This window comes from Panthera pardus, unplaced genomic scaffold (assembly GCF_024362965.1).
Source record: "Panthera pardus isolate Hobbes unplaced genomic scaffold, ASM2436296v1 HiC_scaffold_24, whole genome shotgun sequence".
NCBI classification, from domain to species: domain Eukaryota; kingdom Metazoa; phylum Chordata; class Mammalia; order Carnivora; family Felidae; genus Panthera; species Panthera pardus.
In genome coordinates, this window is record NW_026526810.1 from 13,946,948 (window position 1) to 13,968,212 (window position 21,265).

Genomic DNA, 21,265 nt, shown 5'->3' on the forward strand with positions numbered 1-21,265 from the left:
AATCCGAAGCAGGTTCCAGGCTCTGAGCTGTCAGCACAGAGCCTGACGCGGGGCTCGAACCCACGAACTGCGAGATCATGACCTGAGCCAAAGTCAGATGCTCAACTGACTGAGCCACCCAGGTGCCCCTAGAATCAAATTTAAATAACCCCTATATTTTCAGAAACACACTCTTACCCTTCAGAATTAGATCCTGGGGATAGGATGTGGTATTTTTTATGTAAATGTTCATTCACATTTGAAACTTGGATGGTGTGGGGCTTTTCTCCCAGATACGCAGTGGCCGCGCACATGCTGAGTGACATTTCTACTGCAATGGCCAATGGGAACTGGAAAGAAGCTAAAGAGCTCTCTCAATGTGCAAAAAGTGATTGGAACAAACTGAAAAACCACCCTTCCCTGAGGTGAGATCTTTTCTAGGTGCCTGTCAAAGTTTACTTAGGATCAAGTTGTTTCAACCACTTGAGGTAATTCTCTTCAGGAAGAACTTACTCCTTTTGTTCTGTGGTCAAAGCAGCTGTGCAGTTGAATTCCCCACTTGCTTTGCATACCCACAGTGTTGTGTGAAATAGAAGGAAATGTCTGAAAGTCTGAAGTGAATTTTAGATAACTCAGATCGCTTGCACCAGGCATTGGAGTGAACAAATGGCTTTCCATTTGCCATCTTTTTTTTAAATTGAGATATAATTGACATATAGTATTTGTTTCAGGTGTACAGTATGATGATTTGATATTTATATAAATATTGCAAAATGATCATCACAGTAAGTCTAGTTAACATCCATCACCATAGTTACAAAAGTTTTTTCTGCTCTCTTAACAACTTTGAATTATGTAGTACAGTCTCATTAACTATAGTCCCTATACTGTACATTACATCCCAATGGCTTACTTTATAACTGAAAGTTCGTACCTTTTAATTACCTTCACCCTTTTTGTGCACTCTCCCACCCCCTTAACTTAACCATCTTTTGGCATGTTGGCTTCTCTGAGTATTGGTCAGCTGAACTGAGATGTGGGGGAAACCCAGCAGCAGGACAGACGTGGAGTGAGCCATGCTAGATGCGTTCTTCCAATAGAAATTCAAGTAGATGTTAATCTGAAAAGGAAAACTGAATTGCATATTTTCTTCAAAAGTTCAAGTATACAGCACATGATTATTTTTTTCCCTTGATAACTGTTAAGCATACTCTGTATTTGTTAAGAAATTTTATTCCTTTGGGGCGCCTGGGTGGCTCAGTCACTTAACCAACTTCAGCTCAGGTCAGGTTTGTGAGTTCGGGCCCCTCATTAGGCTTTCTGCTGTCAGCACACACAGCCTGCTTCAGATCCTCTGTCCCCCTCTGGCTGCCCCTCCCCCACATGCATTCTCTCTCTCTCTCTCTCTCTCTCTCTCTCTCTCCCTCTCTCTCTCTCAAACATTTTTTTAAAAAAGGAGATTTTATTCCTTTATTTTTACATAGGGGTGAGACAAATTTATATTATTAAATACCTCTTTCAAAAAAACATTTAGGACATAAACTGTGGGGAATAAGCTTAGGAATTCCCTGAGCCTGCACTGATGAGTTAACAAGGCATAAAGAATTACAAAGCCATAGGATGCTCACACCCAAGTCTGGGTAAACAAGATTAGGTAAGTGGTATAGAGGGGGCGGGGCAAAGGCCCCAGTATAGAACAAAGATCTATGAGATAAACAAGATTAGGTATTCAGGGTTGAAATGCCCCCCAGTTTAGTACTATAGCAGAAAGCTGCTGTCACAGGAAGGAAGGACCAAATTAGGTTAACAGGTAAATAGGGCTATAAAGTTGCCCAGAGAGGTGCTAACAAAAGACTCAGAGGTTACATGCTCTGTCTTTCTTGTCCCCTAGGCCAGTTTAGGTAAACAGAGGTGGTGCCTCACATCTGCTGTAAACAACCTTCCACTGGGCACCAGGATTTTGTTTTATATTAACCCAAACGCCTAACCCCGTATATCTTGAAAACCCCCTTTCCCTCACGTCCATGAGTTAATGTTCACAGTTTCATTGTCCCTTTGTGCACATCCATCACCATGTTTGTAAGCCTTCTGATCCTAATAAAAACGGAGCAAGGACCCTAATGGCTTCCCATTAGCTATCTCTCACATTTTAATCCTGTGTCCCGCTTTCTTGCTTGACAAGAGAGAACTCTAGACCCAGAGTCTACAACAATAAACTTCATACAGAAATACTAATGACTTAAAAACCATTGCCAGGAAAATGGCCTTTAAAGCTAAAAAAAAGAACTGAATATTTTGCCCATATTTCGTTTGGAAGTATTCTGTACTTCAGACACAAGGTTGAGCCATTCACTTAATGGCCTTTCTAGTTTCTAGAAATGAGGTAACCAATGTAGAGTTGTTACTCCTGTGATGTGCATATACATTGGAAGATTTTCTTTCTTAGGACAGGTTAGGTAAATTTGGTAACATTTCTCACACCAAACAGCAAGACAAACCATTAAAACAAATTAGTAGATTATTTTCTTCATTAAAAAAAGAAAAATCATAGCCAAGGTGTTAGATTACTGTAGAGCAGAGGTTGGTGGATGACTCTTGTGAAGGGTCGGCTGGTCGGTGTTTAGGGCTCTGCAGGCCGGGCGGCGGCTGCTACTGCTGCTGACCTCTGCTGCTGCAGCACTGAAGTGGCCACGGGCGGGCTGTGAATGAATGAGCAGGGCGGTGTGCCAACACTATTTAGGGACTGAGATTTGAGTTTCATATAATTTTCACATGCCACAGACTATTATTGTCCTTTTGATTTATTTTACTCACTTAAAAATGCGAAAACCATTCTAAGTTTGCAGGACATACAAAATCAGCTAGCGGGCGCAGGATTTGGCCTTAGTTTGCTGACCTCCAGCTTAGGATATTTCCGCTTGTTCTTATTTTACTCCACTGAGTGACCAAGGAGATGGTGGCTGGCTATAAGAAAGTAGGTTTGTGGTGTAGAACTTTGTGTACAGCTGCCAGTATTTAGAATCTATCTTTGTCACTTCTCATGACTATCTTGCAACAAATAAATCAGATGGCTGAACTGTTGGTATCCATCTTCATTTTAGATACCATGAGAATTTACCACTCTTTCTGCGCTGCTTTACTGTCGGGTGGATTTACACAAGGATTCTGTCCCGTACTGTTGAAATATTGCAGCGACTTCACTTGTATGAGGTTAGAGCACAAGCCCCGACCCCTGGCTTTTACTGCTGTGCCAGCGATGAGTTGTGCGGGGGAGCCTGCTTAGTCCGCACACAGTAATGTCATGAAAGCAGACGTGATGTGGCCAGCCTGCTGTCTTCAGGGTTAATAGGAAGAGGGCCGAGGAGGACCAATCGCTTCATCTGCTTGTGACTGGCTGCGTGTGCACCAGGACGGCCTGGGGATCATGGACGGAGCTGTGCAGGAAGCCTCAGCCTGAGTCTGTGTCACAATTCCATGTGTGACTTGTGAGGTCTCCAGAAATCTCTGAGGTGGAAACCTCCTATCTGCTTGCCCTGATGACCAGCACGGACCACCGGGAAATAATTTAAAATCACAAATCGGAAAATCAGTCATATCCTTCCCTGTACGAAACTGAATGAAATGGCTAGAGTTAACTATTGTTATGTTAACATTTCTGTATGGAAAATGCTATTTTACAAAGAGGATACACAGAACCCAGGCCTCTTGTCACGGGTTCACGAAACCCAAGAGGATCATGGGATTGGCTGTGGGAAGTTTGTGAACCCCACAAGTGAGTTATATGGGGGTTTGTGCATACTTTTCTGAAGGGAATCATTAGATGTTTTCAAGAGATCCATGAACCACAAAAACTGAACAGTGTGTGTATAGATCTAGACCAGAAAGTTTCCCTATTGAGGTGGGGTGGGGTGTTTGGGGTGTTTGGGGTGTTTGGATGAAGACTCTGCTCATTCCTGTCCTGCCCCCCATTCATTCCTCACACCCTTGGCCCTGTGACCTACTGTATTCCCAGAAGCATGCGGCCTTATAGCCCCTGACCAGTGCTTGGCCGCTGGAACTTGACTGTGCAGCCCTGCGCCAGTTGACTTGGTTTGTAGAGAATATCAAGCACTGTTGACAGAACTCTGTTTGCTCACTCACCAGTTGGTAGGAGACCTGGGTGAAAAGTGGGGATGCCTCATGGGTTCGGGCCTGCTCCAGAGGGGACTTCTCAGTCTTCTCATTCCGGGGTCTTCGGCCTTTTAGAGTGGAACACGTGTGTTATAAAAATATACTTTGCCAATCTTCTTGGCCACTAACTGTAGTTACTTTCTCGGGTATGTATGAGCCTAATGAACTTACTTTGTTGTTGTTGCAACAGGAAGCAGTCAAGGAACTTGAAAACCTCTTGTCACAGAAAGTGTATTGTCCTGACAGCAGAGGCCGGTGGTGGGATAGATTGGCTCTCAACTTACACCAGCACCTGAAACGCCTTGAACCGGTATTCAGTAACTAGATACACCCTGAGCCTTTTTAAACTTTTGCATAAATTAAAATACATAGCAAACTGTTAATACCTTAGAATTCTAAGTGTAATTAGAATATGTATTTTTTTTTTAACATTTCTTCTTTTGTCTGTGTTCTTCCAACCCCCTCCCCCCAAAACTAACAGGGATGCTAACAGAAGTGTTACAATGAAGACAGGACACTTTCTTGTTGTCTTCACTGATTTGGAACGTGGGTTGGTAGTGGGGCTGTGTGTTGGGATTTAGGAATTCGAGATCTAGGAATTAAGGGAGCAGGAGACTTAGAGGTCCCGTCCTCATTTTGGAAATGGTGATGTCACTCATTTGTTGCATGGGGCCTCCAGGTAGAAAGTCTGACGGAAGAGGTTTCTTTCCATGGGGAAATGTATTGTCTGACTAATGCAGCAGGCCACCTTCTCTTCTGGGTGCTGGTATTCTTTGTGGCAGGGACCTTGGGAGTCCAGGATCCCGGTTACTGCCAGGGCTGAGCAGGGTGGAGCTTCCACAGGCAGCTTCTGCTGAGCCCAGTGGCGACAGTGGCTCTTTGTGTGGCCGCCTGAGGTTCCTGCCTGGCAGCCCTGCATTTGTGTTGAATGGAGGGGACTGTGCCTTGGGAAGCTTTTGTTTTTTTCCAGCAGCAACTTTAAGTGAATCAGGGTGATGTGGGGGTGGAAAAGTTGACCAAGGGTGTGGAAGTAGGACATACTATTTTTACTGCCTTAAACTGAAAAAGTGCCTTGTTACCTAAAGTGCTTCAAGCCCGTGAAGCCTGTTTTCTTCTTCGGAGGCGGGTGTGCTTCCTTACCTCTCGCTGTTTGCTCAGGCTGAAATAGCAAGAGACTGTATCCGTTAGCCCACAGCCAAAGGCAGAGAAAGGCTGTTTCTGTTGCCTCTTTCTTTCGCTGAAAGGGCTTGGATCTCCCCCCTGTTCACAGCTCCACCAAGAGGAGCCTTCACTTAGGTGCACAGAGGGAGACGAGTTGAGCTTATTTTTGAGACCTCTAGAAAATCCTAGTTCCTTTTAGCCCTTTCTCAGAGATCGTACTGGCCACACTCACAGTCTTCATCATTTTGTTACCATCCTGCTCATTTCTTTACCTCAGTCTCCAGCGAAGGAATTCATCAGCAGAGTTCTTATTCTTGCAAAGTGCTCAGCAGCTGGGCCAGGCCGAGGGGGGTAGCTGGACATCCCCTCCCTGTGGTGGAGCTGAATCAGTGTCTCCTTCACTCTTATTGATTCCTTTGACTGCTCAACTCCTGATGGCCTGATCTTTCACTAATGTTCAGAGTGGCTGTTTTTGTTGTTGTAGTATTTTTTTTTACTTTTTATTTTTTTTAAGCAATAAGACATTTATTCTTTTCTATTTAATTTTTTTAATGTTTAATTATTTTTGAGAGAGAGAAAAAGAGAGAGCATGAGCAGGGGAGGGGTGGAGAGAGAGGAAGACACAGAATCTGAAGCAGGATCCAGGCTCCAAGCTGTCAGCACAGAGCCCGACATGGAGCTCGAACTCATGGGCCACGAGATCATGACCTGAGTCAAAGTCAGACGGATGCTCAACCGACTGAGCCATCCAGGCACCCCTGTTTTTACTTTTTATTCTTATTGTACTAAATAATATAACACATAAAACTTGCCATTTGAATAATTTTTGGGGTACATTAGTGGCATTAATTGGGGTACATTCAGCTGCATTAATTATAATCATAGTGTTTGTGCAAACATCACCACTGTTTCCAAAACTTGTCATCACTCCAAATAGAAACTGTGTGGCCATTGAGTAGTGGCTACTTGTTCCCTCTTCCCCCACAGCCCCCACTGATCTCCAGTCTTCTGTTTCTATGAATTTGCCTCTTCTAGATATTTCATGGAAGTGAAATAGTACAATATTTGATCTTTCGTGGCTCAGCTTATTTCACTGAGCAGCCTGTCCTCCAGGTTCATCCATGTTGTAGCAGGTGTCAGAATTTCCTTCCTTTTTAAGGCTGAATAATACTGCATTGTACATGGAGACCACATTGTGTTCATTTATTCTTCTGTTGATGGACATTGGGGTTGTTTCCACCTTTTGGTTGTTAAGAATAACACTGCTGTGATTACGGGTGTATAAATATCTGTTCAAAACTCTGCTTTCAGTTCTTTTGGGTAAAACCCAGCAGTGGAATTGCTGGGTCATGTGGTAATTCTGTGTTTAGCTTTTTGAGGAACTGCTTACCAATTTTCAGTATTGAGTCATTTTTACGTTCCTGCCAGCAATGCATGCGGGTTCTAGTTTCTCCCACATCCTTGAAAACACTTACTATTTTCCTTTTTTATGATTTAGTCATCCTGTTAGGTGTGAAGTGGTATCCTGTTGTGGTTTTCAGTATTTTTGTTTATTTGTGCAACTCTGAATAACCTTAGGAAATGCATTTAAGTCCTCCAAACCCAAGATTCTTCTCCCTGTAAATGAGGGGTCTAGACCAGCTCTGTGGTTCCTGAGTGCACATGAAACTTAACTGGCAGCTCTGAAGTGGTCAGATGCCTGTCCCCCACTCCCACTCCTGCTCAGAGATGCCCATTTATGCAGATCAGAGGTGGAGAACACATGTATGTTTTCAGAGCTCCCCGGGTGGTGCTCTGAGAACCACTGAGTCAAGTCTTTCTGTCAGTCTTCTCCAGCCCGTTACCCATGGGCATCTCTAACTTTCTCAGTCTCCCTGAGGGTGTGGTAGCTGAGATTTGCCCTGTCTGCAGATATAACTGGGAAATAGTGTCAGACATTTATAGTTAGGGATTATGATTCATCTGTGCATTAAAAGCAGAATGAGATCTAAGGAAATAATAACCTTTTTCTCTGGAACTATTGCTTTGGCCACTTGCTAATTAGCAAAATTGAATAATTAATTAACAGTGGGGTTTCCTGTCACGTTGAATTAGCAGATGCTGCCATGAGGTCTTTCAGGATCCTAATGTGGGACCGTGTTCTTTGTTAGGCTATTAAGTGCATCGCAGAAGGGCTGGCAGATCCAGAAGTAAGAACAGGACATCGTCTTTCACTGTATCAGAGAGCCGTGCGCCTGAGAGAGTCTCCAAGCTGTCAGAAGTACAGGCACCTCTTCCATCGGCTACCAGAAATAACTGTGGAAGATGTTAAACATGTAAGTAAATATCCTTTGGGTGCTTTGGACTTAAAAGCATGTACTGGGTTTTTTCCTGAATGGAAACAGCCTAAGGACTATTTCAATGTGCATTTTCTTTTAGACTTAGAAAATTCTAATGCTCGTTTTAGACAGTGACTCCTTGTTTTCATACCCGTGCCTCCTACATTGGAAGGCTCAGCCCAGCCTGGTGGGTTGGTTTGCTCATGCCCGGGGTTGAGTGACTTTCTGTAAAACCCCTGAGTCAGAAGCTCACAGCCTTTTCCAGTGTCTCCTGCTTGGTCAGGGTGCCTGGAGAGTAGCTTTGGGGTCCATGACTTCCCCCAGGCTGGGGCGGTGACCTGTCTACACCCTCACAGGCACCAGAGTGTGGGTCACATGGCCTCACACTCTGCTGAGAATCTGTGGCTTGAGGGGAGTATAGGAAGGTGCGTCCTTAGGACACGGAAGTCAGGTTTGTGGGGACTGGAGCTCAAGTGAGGCTAATGGGTGTTCTCCTGCTGCTGTCTCAGGTGACCATCACGGGCCGGCTGTGCCCGCAGCGTGGGATGGGCAAGTCTGTGTTCGTGATGGAGGCTGGGGGGCCCACCGCCCCTGCCACGGTCCTGTGCTCTGTGGAGGAGGTGGCATTGGCCTATTATAGACGCAGCGGCTTCGACCAGGGTAATGCACGGCCCTTCTCCCGGCCTGCCCTGTTGCTGGGTGATGGTTTGTCAGCAGTGGGTGGCTACCGTCTCTCTGTCCTGTCCCCGGTGGAAGATGCTGCTGACCAGGGAGGATGTGGAAAAGAATTCTATAGTTGTTAAAGGCCATCTTCCACATAACCAGCATCCACCACCCAAGGCCTGTGAGGAATAGCCCTTTCTGGTAGGACGTTAGAAGCAAGTGGGGCCCATTTTGCTCTCAGAGAGCTTGTGTTGGGCAGCAGAGGATAAGAAAGGGCAGAGGACTACCAGGAGTGCTGCGTGGTAACAGAGCCCTTTAGAGGATGTAGGAGCTGTGGAGCTGGGCCAGGAAAGAGCAAGCTTCTGGAAAGAGTGAGCAGGCCTCATCGTCAGCTAATGACTTTAAGGGGATTGAAGGACCAAGTCCTGGAATGACATAGCACCCGCGAAACCAGAGAAGTTGCTGAAAGAGCAGTGCTTTGAATTTCTTGTAGAATGAGCTCTCTTGATCACATGAGGGAGGAGAATAAAAGTCTGTAAGTCAGAGTACAATACACACACACAGGCTCCTGAGGTCTGGCTTCTCCTCCGTAGAAGGGCACCTGTACCTGCTGACAGCTCATTACTGTGCTATGTGTGACCAAATGGGGCTCAAGAGGAAATGCACAGTGAAAGTGGGAAGTCCCTGTTTGGGAGTTGGGACTGGTCCGAGCAAGAAAATACGGAGTAAAACACAGGTGAGCCTCCAGTATCTTGGTGGCACAGTTTGTCACGGGGCCTTTGTGCCCAGTCAGGAGCCATCTTTGACTGGAGGTGTTAGCACGCTTCTTGGGTATTTCCTACGCATAGAACGGTGGAGAGTGAGCCCCCTCCCTCTCTGGGAGGGTCCGTTAGCCTTTGGGGTGCCCCCCCGGTCTGTGTCCAACGTGCCATGGGGCGACCCTGCACTTGTTAGTGGGAGCTGCTCTGGGTGTCTCTGGTCACCCTGTGGTGAGCCTTGTTACATAGCAGCCAAGTGTTTTGTTTTGTTTTTAACTAATTTACTTATCTCTTGTGTTTTCTGGAATTGCTTGTGTTTGTGTATTTATCCACATCAGCCCCTCTTCCCTCTTATTCTCTTTTTTGATTCTGGTCTCAGAGAATTAGTGCTTTATCTGAGGCCTGGTGTAAGAGGAGACACTGAGAATTTGCCTTCTGATTGGTACAGTGCGCTTGTCACTCTGTCCTTAGTGAAAGGTAGTAGTGACTAGAATACGTCAAGTCAAACTGTGAGACAAGATTGCAGAGAAAGCACCCATCTGCCCCACCAGAGACAAGGGGGAGGCAGCGCAGCTCTCCCGGAGAGGCCCACTCCCGTCTTGTGTTCTTTTTTAAACTTTTTATTATGGAAGATGTTGAACATGCCTTTGTACAAAAGTGGAGTGGTGCAGTGAGCCCCAGGTACTGCCAGCTTCTTCCAGTCTTTGGTCCATGCCCCCGCCCTCGGATGGTGGAGGCTGACCCCAGACACTCCCGGGGTACCCACCAAGCCCTTCCTCTGTCCAGACAGGACTTCTCTGTGCCCATCCATGAGGCTTAAAAATATTCTGATACCTTCAAATACGTGAAAATCGGGACATTATTTCTCTTGAGTATTATGTAAGCGTTTACATAACGAGGATGAGGATTCATGGATTAATGAGGATCATGAAGCGACACTGAGTGTTGGAAGTTAAGAATATCTGTGTGGCATCTTTATTGCTTACAGGGAAGAGAGATGCTATAGAGAAGAAGTGTGAACCCCAGTGAAGACAGAGATAAACAGACCTGAAAGGTTAGAAATGAAAGAATAGAATGAGCAGCCGTCCCCAGATGAACTGTAGGAGATGCATGAACTGGGCAGTTGGGGGAGGAGGGCATGGATATCAGGGCCTGTGGTGGGTGGGCTGTGAGCCAGACCCAGTGAAATGCTTTCCGTTTAGCCACAAGCCTGAAAAACAGACGGATGATTCCAATTCCAGAATATAAAATATTTTCTTCATTTATTAAAATTGATGCAGTGAAAGTGAGCAAACCCTTGCTGTCAGTCTGTTCGAGAGAAGATGAGAGGGTAAGGGCAATGTCAGGCTCTCTTCAGGGAAATTTATTTCTGACTTAACTCAGAAGGAGCTCACCAAAAATGATTTCACTTACAATACAAATGCATGGCGTAGATGGCTTAGGAGTTCAGGGATCCTGACCTCCAGCATTCCTGCCTGGCCGGCGGATAGTGCATACTCCCAGACAGAAAGCAGGCTGGAAATCAAGTTTCACACAGTTTCACTCTCGGCCGGGCAGGAGCCCAGGATCCCAGCGTGCAACTTGCTGAAGAAAAGGGCTCAGCTCCAGCCCGGAGGCCTGAGACACTTCATGTTGTTCCTGTGGCTGTCCTTTCGCGTCTCCGAGACAGGCTGCATGGCCGAGGGGCTAGAACTGAGAGAGGGACAGAAGGCACAGCGCAGCCTCAGCAAGGCGGGACAGAGGGGGCCCGGCCATGCCACTTCCGGCAGAAGTTCTGGTCTCTGCACTTCCACACAGGACACACGTGCAGGCACGGCCTGGTCTCTGCTCTCTGTGTCTTGTGCTGCACCGTGACCTGGCACATGACAGAGCAGGGCCTGCCAGCCAGAAGTGCCCTTCTGCCTGCATATTGGGACAGGGTCGGTTGTGGGGGGGGGGGGCGGGCAGCACCCCCTTTGGTCAAGGCTGTAATGTGGGGGGAGAGGGGGGCCCGCCCAGCCACTGTCCCTGGTCAGGTGTGGCAAAGTGCAGAGGACTCGCCCTGGGAGACAGGCCTGCGTGCTGTGCCAAGGCTGAGCCCCTGGTCCCCCTGACTTTGCTATGACATGTACATGGCCTAGGCACGTGGTAGATCGTCTGAGGTCGTCACCCGATTAGTACAGTTTGTATGTGGTGTGAGGAAGGGGTCTGAGCTAGGTGGTCTCTGAGGTAGAAAGTTTCCATAAGAGCTCTGAATCTCAGAAACACTGGGCATGCTTGTCCAGGCCAGAGCAGTGGAACGGTAGGTCCAGTGAGGTGAATGGAGATGGCACCTGCTAGGTCAGAGGGCACGGACTCCGGGGTCCCCATCTTTCTCCGATCTCTTTTGGGGGGCCTTTCTGCAAGTGTGGCCAAGGGTCCCTACACTAGAGCCCTGTGTGGGGTTCTCGGCCCACCCACACTTACCATATTGAATCCCTGCAGCCTGAGGCGGAAATTTGTTTTTATTTAGCTTTAAGAACTTTCCCTGGGTTTCTCATTAAAGTTTGAGAACTGCCAGCTACTTTATGGCTCTGAAATGTGTATTTGAATTTTTCCATAATTTCTCAGATTTTCGCTCTCATATGAGCCTTCTGTAGAAAAGCAATGTGATGTAAACAAATGAGCTAGGAATGGCAAGAAAACAGCCTTTGATTTTGAACCCAAAATCTATTATTCCCTTCAGATTGAGTAAGCAGTAGGTTAAGGTGGTAGTTTTTAAAAAACAGAAAAAACTGACCTTCCTCTGTGTGTGTATGACTTTGTCTTAGGGATTCATGGGGAAGGGTCCACCTTTAGCACGTTGTATGGCCTCCTCCTGTGGGATGTAATCTTCATGGACGGGATACCAGACGTCTTCAGAAATGCCTACCAGGTACTCAGGTTAGGCAGCGCCAGGCGCATGTGCTTTGTAGGCTAGCAGACGATACTGCCCCTTCTGGTTCCTGCCCACCCGTGTGCCATGTGCCTGCTGCCATCAGAAATCTGTCAAGTACAATCTTCTGGATGGTGCTGATTCTCTGTAAGAGTTTTTATTTTAAAGTCAGGCTCCTAGAATTTAAAATGTTAAGTCTGTTAAGTTTTAAACTTTAACCTGCTTTATTTACCTTCTTCATTCCCCTTGAGACCATTCCTGGGTTTCTTCGGCTTCGGCTGTCACTGGGCTCCTGTCCGGGCCTGCACCATCACGTGCTCCATTACACGCACCTGCTAAGAGTGCCACCAACGTCAACTAAAAGCTCTTTTCACAGATTGTTGTGCTAGCAAACCAGTACAATAAGTTGCTTTTATGTTAGATTACTTAGATTGTTTTTTGCCTATCTTTTAAAAAAAAGAATGTGTCCATTTAATCAGATTGGCCAGCTTCCAAATTTTACAGGTACTGAATGTTCGGATGAATCAGGGTCTCTCCAGGCACAGTATGAGAGCTTCTTTTCCCTGCGACATAGGCATGCCCACTGGACTTGTGTACAGACAGCTTCTTCACGAGCAGGGGGCCGGCCATTGAAGCCAGGCTGCAGCTGATTCACAGCGCCCCTGCGGAGAGCCTGCGGGCCTGGGTGGCAGCCGCGTGGCAGGCCCAGGAAGGCCGAGTGGCTTCCATTGTCAGCTGGGATCGCTTTGCTTCTCTTCAGCAAGCTCAGGTGAGAATCTGCAGCCGGATTTGGTCAGAAATCCTGTATATACATGTACCTGTGTGTATACGTGTGTGTACACATGTATATGCATACGTGTGCGCGTGTATGTATGTTTATATGCATGTGTGTGTGTGTGTGTGTGTGTATGTGACTGTGCCCGTGCATACATTTATATATATGATAATACCCTAGTCCAGATGCCACTGTTCTTGATGGGAATGTGGCAGGGCACAAAATAAGCCCCGTTATGCCTTCTTCCCTTTAGTTGACAGCCTCCTGTGACCCTCAGCAGGGAGGGCACCGTTCCTGTCCCTGCAACTGCTGGCCTTTGCAAGCCATCACTGTCCTATTCCCGAGTATTTACACCACATTCCCTCTTCCTCACCTGTTCCCCAGGGTTTTCCCAGCTGGACAGAAGTGTAACTGACTCCCCAGACTGTGCCAGTGGGCATTTTAGCCAGTGGCTCTGGAGCCCTGGCACAAGCAGAACACCACCTGAAGGCCTTGGAATTCACTTGTGTCGAATTACACAGTTTTCTCCTATCTTGTGATCAGTGAAAGTATTTCAGGATCCCTGTCACAGGGAACGGCTAACCGTCCACATATTTTGTGTGCAGGATCTTGTTTCCTGCTTGGGCGGCCCTGTCCTCAGTGGTGTGTGCAGGCGGCTGGCTGTGGACTTCCGGCACTGCCGAGGGGGCCTCCCCGACCTGGTGGTGTGGGACTCCCAGAGTCATCACTTTAAGGTCAGTTGGGCCAGAATGGAAAGTCCTATTTCTGTGATAATTTTATTAGCAACTTAAAGAGAGGCTACAATGTAGGCATTCCTTGCATGGTTGTTGGCAAGACTGAATCCCTCAAAAGCTCTTGGACTGAGGGCCATGGTACCTCAGTGGCGGTCGGCCAGGGCCTCCTCAGCCCCTCGCGTGTGGGCCTCCCCTGTCCACCATGCAGTGCTCACCTTGGCAGCTCTCGTCATCAGAGCAGGTGAGCAGGAAGAGCCAGTGTGGGCAAGATGGAAGTCTGTCTCTTGTAACCTGATCGTGCAAGGAACAATCCCTCCCTTGTGCTGTATTCTTCCTTTAGAAGCAAGTCCCAGGGTCCAGCCCATGCTCAAAGGGAGGGGATTCCACAGGGTGTGAACACCATGAGGCTGAGATGACTGGGAACTGTCTTCTAAGTGAGCTTAGGGTGAGCGCCTCATCACGTGTTGTAGGCTCATTTCCCCCCTGCCCCCCCTTGCCTCACCTTGGTCTTATCCTGCTGCTTATCCCAGGTTGTTTTTCTTATTATTGAGTTTTGAGATTTAAAATTCTGGAATCAAGTCCTTTATCAGATATAGTTCATCCCAGTCTGTGCCTTGTCTTTTCATTCTTGTAATAGTGTCATTTGAAGAGCAGAAACTTTACATTTTGGCCAAGTCCCACTTCTCTGTTCTTTAACGGATTGTGCTTTTGGGGTCCTAGGACATCTCTGACTGGAACTGAGGATTTGTGTCTCTCTCCTTGTAGTTCTGTCCAGTTTGCTTCATATATCCTCAAGCTCTGTGATCAGATGTACAAACTTGAAGGACTCTCATGTCCTCTTGGTGAACTGATCCCTTCATCATTGTGAAATGACCCTCCTATTCCTGGTCACGTTTTTCACTCAGAAATTGACTATTAATATATAGCCACTCCAGCTTTCTTTGGATTAGTATTAATGTATCTTTTTCTAGTCTTTTATTTTTAACTTATTTTGTCTTTATAGTTAATAAATTTCTTATAGGCGGGTTTCCTTTGCCTTTTAATTGGGTGTTTGGGCCATTTACATTTGATGTGATTATTGACATTTGACTTTAAAGCTGCCATTTTGATATTTGTTTTTTGTCTCAGCTCTCTTGTTCTCCTTTCCTCTCCTTTTTCTACCTCCCCCCCTTTTTTTTTTACAGATTGCGTTTTAACCCTTTATTGGCTTGTTAACTGTAACTTTGTTGTACATATAAGTGGTTGCTCCAGTGTTAACAGTGTACATCTTAAACTTATTATCTACTTTCAAGTGATCTTATCATCCCATATATAGTATAGAGAAACTTACAAGAGTATATTTTTGTATCTCCTCTCCCAGCCTTTGTGATGTTCATACATTATATTTCTACATGTTATAAACTCTGCATTTTTTTTGCTTTCTACAGTTGATTGTTAAGAACCTTTAGGGGTGCCTGGGTGGCTCAGTCAGTTAAGCGTCTGACTTTGGCTTAGGTCATGATTTTGCGGTTCATCGGTTCAAGCCCTGCATCAGGCTCTGGGCTGATAGCTCAGGGCCTGGAGTCTGCTTCGGATTCTGTGTCTCCCATTCTCTCTGTCCCTCCCTCACTTCCGCTGTCTCACTCAAAAATAAACATTAAAAAAAAAAAGAATCTTTATATTTATTCACATAGATACAATTTCTTAATGCTTGTTATTCCCTTTATAGAGATCCAGACTTCCATGTGCTATCATCCCACCTCACCTCTGCTTAAAGAACTTTAACCCTTCTTGAACTGGAGGTCAGCTGGTAATGGATGTTTTAGGTTTTATGTCTTAAGTCTTTATTTTATCTTTGTTTTTGAAAGATATTTTTTCTGAGGCAAGAATTCTATGTTAATAGTTTTTTTTTTCTTCCAGTACTTTAAAATATTGGTCCACTCCACTGTCCTATATAATGATCAATCTGTAATCCTTTCCTTTAGGCTTCAAAAAATTCTAGCTGCTTTTAAAATATTCCCTTTATCACTGATTATGCAACTTAATTATGTTTCTGTATGTAGTATTCTTAATGTTTCTGTACTTGGGGCTCATTGAGCTGCTTGGATCTTTGAGTTTATTATTTCCATCAAATTTGAAAAATCTGGATAGTTTTTATCGCTGTTTTGAAGTTGAGTGAATAAAACTGACACAGTTCCTGGCTTCATGGAGTGGATATATAATGAACAGTTTTATCTTCTGATAAATGCCATGAAAGAAGTGCATAGGAAGGACCCTGCATAGAGATGTACTGACCTCTTTGAGATGAATTAGGCTGAGCATTGAAGGGTAACATGTCAGACATGTGAAGAACCAGAAGAAATGTCCTAGGCAGCAGAACAGCAAGCGTATGGAAGGGCCCTTCAGTTGGTAAGAGTCTGGTCTTTTCTTGGAAACTGAAGTGCCCTTGGAGTGGTTGGCAGGGGCCAGCTCATACGGTTTTGTGGGTCATGGCAAAAGTGGACTTAATTGCAGACATAACAAGAAGTAATTGAAGGGTTTTAAGCAGGGGAGCAACAGTCTAGTACATGCTTTAAAAATTGTTTTTGGGGGCACCTGGGTGGCTCAGTGGGTTAAGCATACAACTTTGGCTCAGGTCATGAGCTCACGTTTCAGGAGTTTGGGCCTCACGTCGGGCTTTGTGCTGACAGCTGAGAGCCTGCAGTCTGCTTCAGACTATGTCTCCCTGTCTCTCTGCCCTTCCCCCGCTCATGTTCTCTCTCTCTCTCTCTCTCTCTCTCTGTGTCTCAAAAATAAACATTAAAAATTTTCAACTATGTATTCAGAATCAACTTACTAATTCTCTGTCGGGAACTGCCTACTTTGTACTGAATAATTCTCAATGTAATTCACATATGTATATTTGTTTTATATATGTAAGTACAGTAATACAGTAGAAGCCATTGAAGTAGTTGTTAGTGAAAACTATTATAGCTTACTTGGCTCTTCCGTTTCAGTAAGATACTAATAATTTTTTTAAATCTTCCAGCTGGTGGAAGTTAAAGGCCCCAACGATCGTCTTTCACATAAGCAAATGGTCTGGTTGCACGAACTGCAGAAGTTGGGGGCCGAAGTAGAAGTCTGCCACGTGGTTGCAGTTGGAGCTAAGAGCAAAGGTCTGAACTAAGAGCTATGGAATTGGGAATATCTGGGATTGAAGATTTTCAAAAGCGTAAAGCATTCTTACATTTTATTTAACTTTGATTTTGTCAATAATAAACCTGAGAGTTTAAGACTCATCATTGTACAGTATCTGTGTATTTGGTCTTGGCCTGAATGTACTCACTGATTACACATAGCAGGTAATGAACTTTCTAAAAGGTCAGAACCAGCATGCCTGGTGGCTCAGTTGATTGAGCGTCCAACTCTTGATTCCATTTCAGGTCATGATCCCAGGGCCGTGGGATTTTAGCCTTCCCTCAGGCTCCACAGGTCTCTCTCTCACTCCTTCTACCCCTCCCCTCTCAAAATAAAAAATAAATGATAAAAAAATCAATAAAAAATAAAATAAAAAGGAAAAATACAGAACCTTCGTGTTGGCCATCTCAGGAAATAGATGCATTTATGTTATTACACTAGACTTGCAAAATGCTGGAAAAGATTCAAACAATGGGATGTTTCACAGCTTTTGGTCTTTTATAAAAGTAGCCTATAGTGTTCCTAATAAGTATGTGGGCAAACTGAATTTAAGGTTTCCTATAATGCCCAGATACACTCAGCTATTTAACATTCTTGTTTTAGGATTATCTAAAAAGGGTACAAACAATTGAAATTCTGATTTCTCTTGGAATTAAAAAAATTGTCATTAAATTCCTTAAAAGATCTGTCAAGGCCTACTCTTACTAATTGGGCCTAGATCACCAAAGGTATTAACAGTCTATCAAAGACAATTGTCCTTTTTCATCTTTCTCCTTGGAAACATCCCTAATGACTAGGTGAGGGGCAATTTTCTACATACAGTATCATTGGAACAGGGCTGTTTATCACTGTTGGGAGAGCCTTAGGTGGAGGAAAGTGTATGGTAGGAAGGCAGCTTACCAGAACAGTAAGACCAGGAGTCAGGGACGGAGATCCCAGTCTCCCCACAGACTAATTTTGAGATCTTCTTAGGGAAATGTTACCTCCTCGAGTTTGGCAATTTTTTAAAACTTTTCTTTATTTTGAGAGAGAGGCAGCACAAGCAGGGGAGGGGCAGGGAGAGAGGGAGAGAGAATCTCAAGCAGGCTCCCCACGGTCAGCACAGAGCTTGACACAGGGCTGTAACTCATGAACCTGAGATCATGACCTGAGCCAATATTAAGAGACACTTAGGCTGAGCCACCCAGATGCCCCGAGCTTGGTAATTTATTGAGTGGAAGGACAAGTTAGGGCATAGTCCATTAATACCCAGATGGCCTTAACCACAGCCAGTTCTAATCAATGCTGAAAATGTTAACTGATCACAACCTTGCTTGAGAGCAAAGAAGTTGGATGACACCCCCACAAGTGTGGCTGGAAGAAAATGCCTTCGCTTCTTCAATCACTATGTTCTTGTAGATTTCACATCGATAACTACAACAACCAATTTCTGTGGAAATTTTATTTAGCAGTCAAAATTTCCTTCACATTCATCACTGTTGAACAAGAGCTCTCATCTTCCTGCTCATCCTACTTTAACTCAGGTCGTAATTTTAGGCACAAAGGTTTTAGTTTTCTCTCAAAATCAAGTTCTACTTGAGGTTACTGCTATAGCAAGCAGATTTTGTTGAAGGTATGTTGACTAGTTTTCACCCTCTGTTAGCACACATTAATATACTTTTCTTAAATAAAGTTAAGACATTTTTGGTTTTAAAACTGGTTTCCATCATAAAATAACAGTAAGACATTGTACATCTTTAAGTTCAGTACTAGAAAGTCCCAAGCTGTCTGGAGCCCGTGCGGTGCCCCTCGGCACAGACTTCGCTCGCGGGGCTGTGGGGCTGGAGAGTGTGAAGCGCTCTTTGGTGCAGCATCCGTAACCACACGGAGGACTTCGGTCACCACCACATCCTTTTTGCTAGCAGAGGTGCCAGGCAGCTTTAGAATGGCCAGGACTTAAAGCTGTTATAGTTGTTTTTCATATTATGCATAAGTTGTGGCACAATAATCATGATAGAACAACCATCCAGCAAAAATAAAACTAAAAACCATATTTTACTACATTTGATTATCATACAAAAATATGCACATTTTCTATTTTAAGACAGTATGTTAATAGTACCTAATCTTTTTTAAACTTGTAAATTAAAAAAAAAATCACTAAAGGAGTTGAAATAAATGTGTGAGGGAAGAGGATTAGAAATAAATGCTCAACAACCACTCCCAGACCCCACCCCCCCCCCCCCCCGCCAATTTAGAATTATTTGTAATAATAAAAAGGCAGTTTAATCAAAGAGGGAGAATTATCACACTTTCAATAGCAGGATATGCTGTGGGACTTTAAGGGGATTGAGACTGGTTTCCAATCAAGTAGTATAAAATGTTTAATGGCAATAGTGCTATTTATTTATATAAGGTGAAAAAAGCCCTTATTTTCTAGGCAACAAGCTGAAAAAACTGGGTTGATCCAGAAGACAAATTTCCTAAGACACTGTGTAAGAACTTCTGTCCCTTTAGGTCCAGAGACATCAACTTTAAAAAGGAAAATAATTCAGACATTTTGAAACAGCTATTCATTACACATAAAGGTAAAACACGCTTTGAAAAAACTTGTTTTAGAAGCTAGCCACTTCACTATAAAACTTTTCTAAAGCTTAAGATGGCAGTTTAAGAAACTAACAGCCCAATCTGAAAACATCCATCCTGTAAACAGGGAACAGGGTGGGCAGAGGAGGAGGGGGGTGGGGAGGAGGGGGATGGTGCTGACCGCCAGTCGCCCTAACAAGCTTCAGCTCCGACCCCACAGCTTTGGCTGGGTTCCCGCCACAGTCTGACGCAGAACACACCTTCTCCCTGTCAATACCGCTGTCAGAGGTCGGGGGCGGGGGGAGGGGGGGGGGTTTCCCTCAATATTAAAATGGCAGTATTTTGAGAGAAGTACACTTTATTTCTCCTGTTGGCTAAACCTAACCACTAAGAACTGTGTGGGCGGGAGGAGGGACCTCTGTGCAGGTGACCCGACTCATTAGTTATTTCCAAGGTAAAGTGCCAACAACAGTTTACCAGACTGGAAATACGGGCAGCAAACACCCAAATCCCTCTCAACAGCCCTCTGTTTTGGAGGGTGGGCTTCGGTGCCGACAGCAATGGCTCCTGCCGCTGTCACACCCACACCGACCACCCCACAGGCCCGCTGTGTCCTCGCTGACTTTCAGAGGAAAGGAAATGTGGTTTGGGGGACTCCTGGCTATTGGTATGAAGCTCAGCAGTGACAAGCCCATTACCAATATGTAGGTTAACACCCTGATTTTAAAAACTGAAAACTGTGTTTTACTTTGTGTTATGCATACCTCAATGTCAAAGGCACTTCTAAGTTTATATTATCTATAGCAAATGCTTTTAAAGTCAGCAGTGCATATCATTTTAAAGTTAGTCCTGGGAAGTTAACAGCAAACTCATGGTTTTAAAACACAGTGATCTACGGTCCCAAACAAGGTGATCTAAAATAAATAATAGCCTTGGAACACTGAACCCTCAGGTGAGTTCAATTAGAATAGAAAGTGACCAGAAAAATACATTAATACCTATTAGAGCTGACCGGATGCTCTTGAAAATAGACTAAATGTTAATTTCTTAACTTTCCTGACCTCTGTTTCTTTGGAGTGCCAGGCTGAGGATCAGGCAACCTTTAGTGGCTGGTGGGAGAAAGTGGATGCAGACAAAATAAACGTCACAGACAAAACCTGATTTGTTTGCTCACAGTAGTAAAAATAGAATGTCTGCCTACAGATCACCCGAAACTGGGCCAGACTGAAAATGACAGAAAGAGGACATAAAAAAGAAAAGGTCTTTTAAAAAAGAATTGTGAGGAAGTGTTAACTCGACTTGTTTTTAAATATTAGTGCAAATTTCAACTATTATTCCGACACGTAAAATTTTTAGAGCCTCTGATGCCTAGGTTAGCAATTCTGATTCAGAGGAAGCCGGTTTATGGCTCCCCTCAAAACGTTCAGAAAACGGGTGTGTTAGTCTTCGTTTGCTAGCGTCTCGGTAGATAACCAGATTTTGGCCCCACTCAAGAACTTGCTCAGCGGCGTTCCCGAAATGCTCCGCCGGCAAAGGTTGCCCACGGGAGAGAAGGGGAACGATGAAGACAGGAACTCTGGCGTCCCCGCCGCCTGTGGGCCGCCCACCCGGAAGTACATCCGGCTCTGGTCAGGCTCCGGGCAGCGGGTCTCCGGAGGGCCGGCCCGGTGCTGCTGCAGCGTCCTGCGGAGCACATCCACCTCGTCGGCCAGCAAGGACAGCCTGTGGAAGGCGGTGATGAAGCCCCCGAGGCTGATCTGGGCTTCGGGGACCCAGCGGAAGTAGCACAGCTTCCAGAGTTTGACGTGCGTCCCGGAGACGTGCGGCAGAAGGGCGCCATGCAGGTCCACCGGCCGGGAGAACCACTCTCGGAGATACTGCTCTGCGCCACGGGCCTGGTCGCCGGGCTGCGGAAGCGGCTCCGGCTTTCCTTTCAGGATCAGGGAGTTTCGCCTCGGCACCAGGTCCTGGTCGGTGACGATCCCGTTCTTCAAGGAAGCTGGCATTCCCCTCAGTGTGGAGCTGTAGCCTTTCTGGAAGGAGAGCGACCTCAGCGTTACCTTCCTGGAGCCTCCCCCTTTGCATAGACAGGA

General features: G+C 45.3%; 2 protein-coding genes across 7 annotated transcripts in view; one reads left to right on the top strand and one right to left on the bottom strand.

Annotated features, from left to right (window-relative positions):
- The window catches only part of FAN1 (FANCD2 and FANCI associated nuclease 1), a 33,835-nt gene extending 17,127 nt beyond the window's left edge, over positions 1 to 16,708 (top strand). For 2 of the 5 annotated variants that reach the window (XM_053888788.1, XM_053888789.1), the window contains exons 6-11: positions 273 to 404; positions 3,081 to 3,189; positions 4,340 to 4,459; positions 7,461 to 7,625; positions 8,138 to 8,288; positions 8,885 to 10,988. In XM_053888788.1, the coding sequence (XP_053744763.1) occupies positions 273 to 404; positions 3,081 to 3,189; positions 4,340 to 4,459; positions 7,461 to 7,625; positions 8,138 to 8,288; positions 8,885 to 9,540 (1,333 nt within the window). In that variant the 3' untranslated portion in view covers positions 9,541 to 10,988. Of the gene's footprint in view, positions 1 to 272; positions 405 to 3,080; positions 3,190 to 4,339; positions 4,460 to 7,460; positions 7,626 to 8,137; positions 8,289 to 8,884; positions 10,989 to 11,838; positions 11,943 to 12,516; positions 12,712 to 13,322; positions 13,452 to 15,159; positions 15,241 to 16,458 lie in introns of those variants that run through there. The other 3 variants (XM_019460039.2, XM_019460040.2, XM_019460037.2) reach the window with 3 other exon arrangements.
- Positions 16,709 to 18,030: 1,322 nt separating this feature from the next.
- MTMR10 (myotubularin related protein 10) overlaps positions 18,031 to 21,265 on the bottom strand; it is a 54,848-nt gene continuing 51,613 nt past the window's right edge. For both annotated transcript variants that reach the window (XM_019460043.2, XM_019460044.2), the window contains one exon: positions 18,031 to 21,205. In XM_019460043.2, coding sequence (XP_019315588.2) covers positions 20,612 to 21,205 — 594 coding nt within the window. In that variant the 3' untranslated portion in view covers positions 18,031 to 20,611. The remainder of the gene's footprint in view (positions 21,206 to 21,265) is intronic.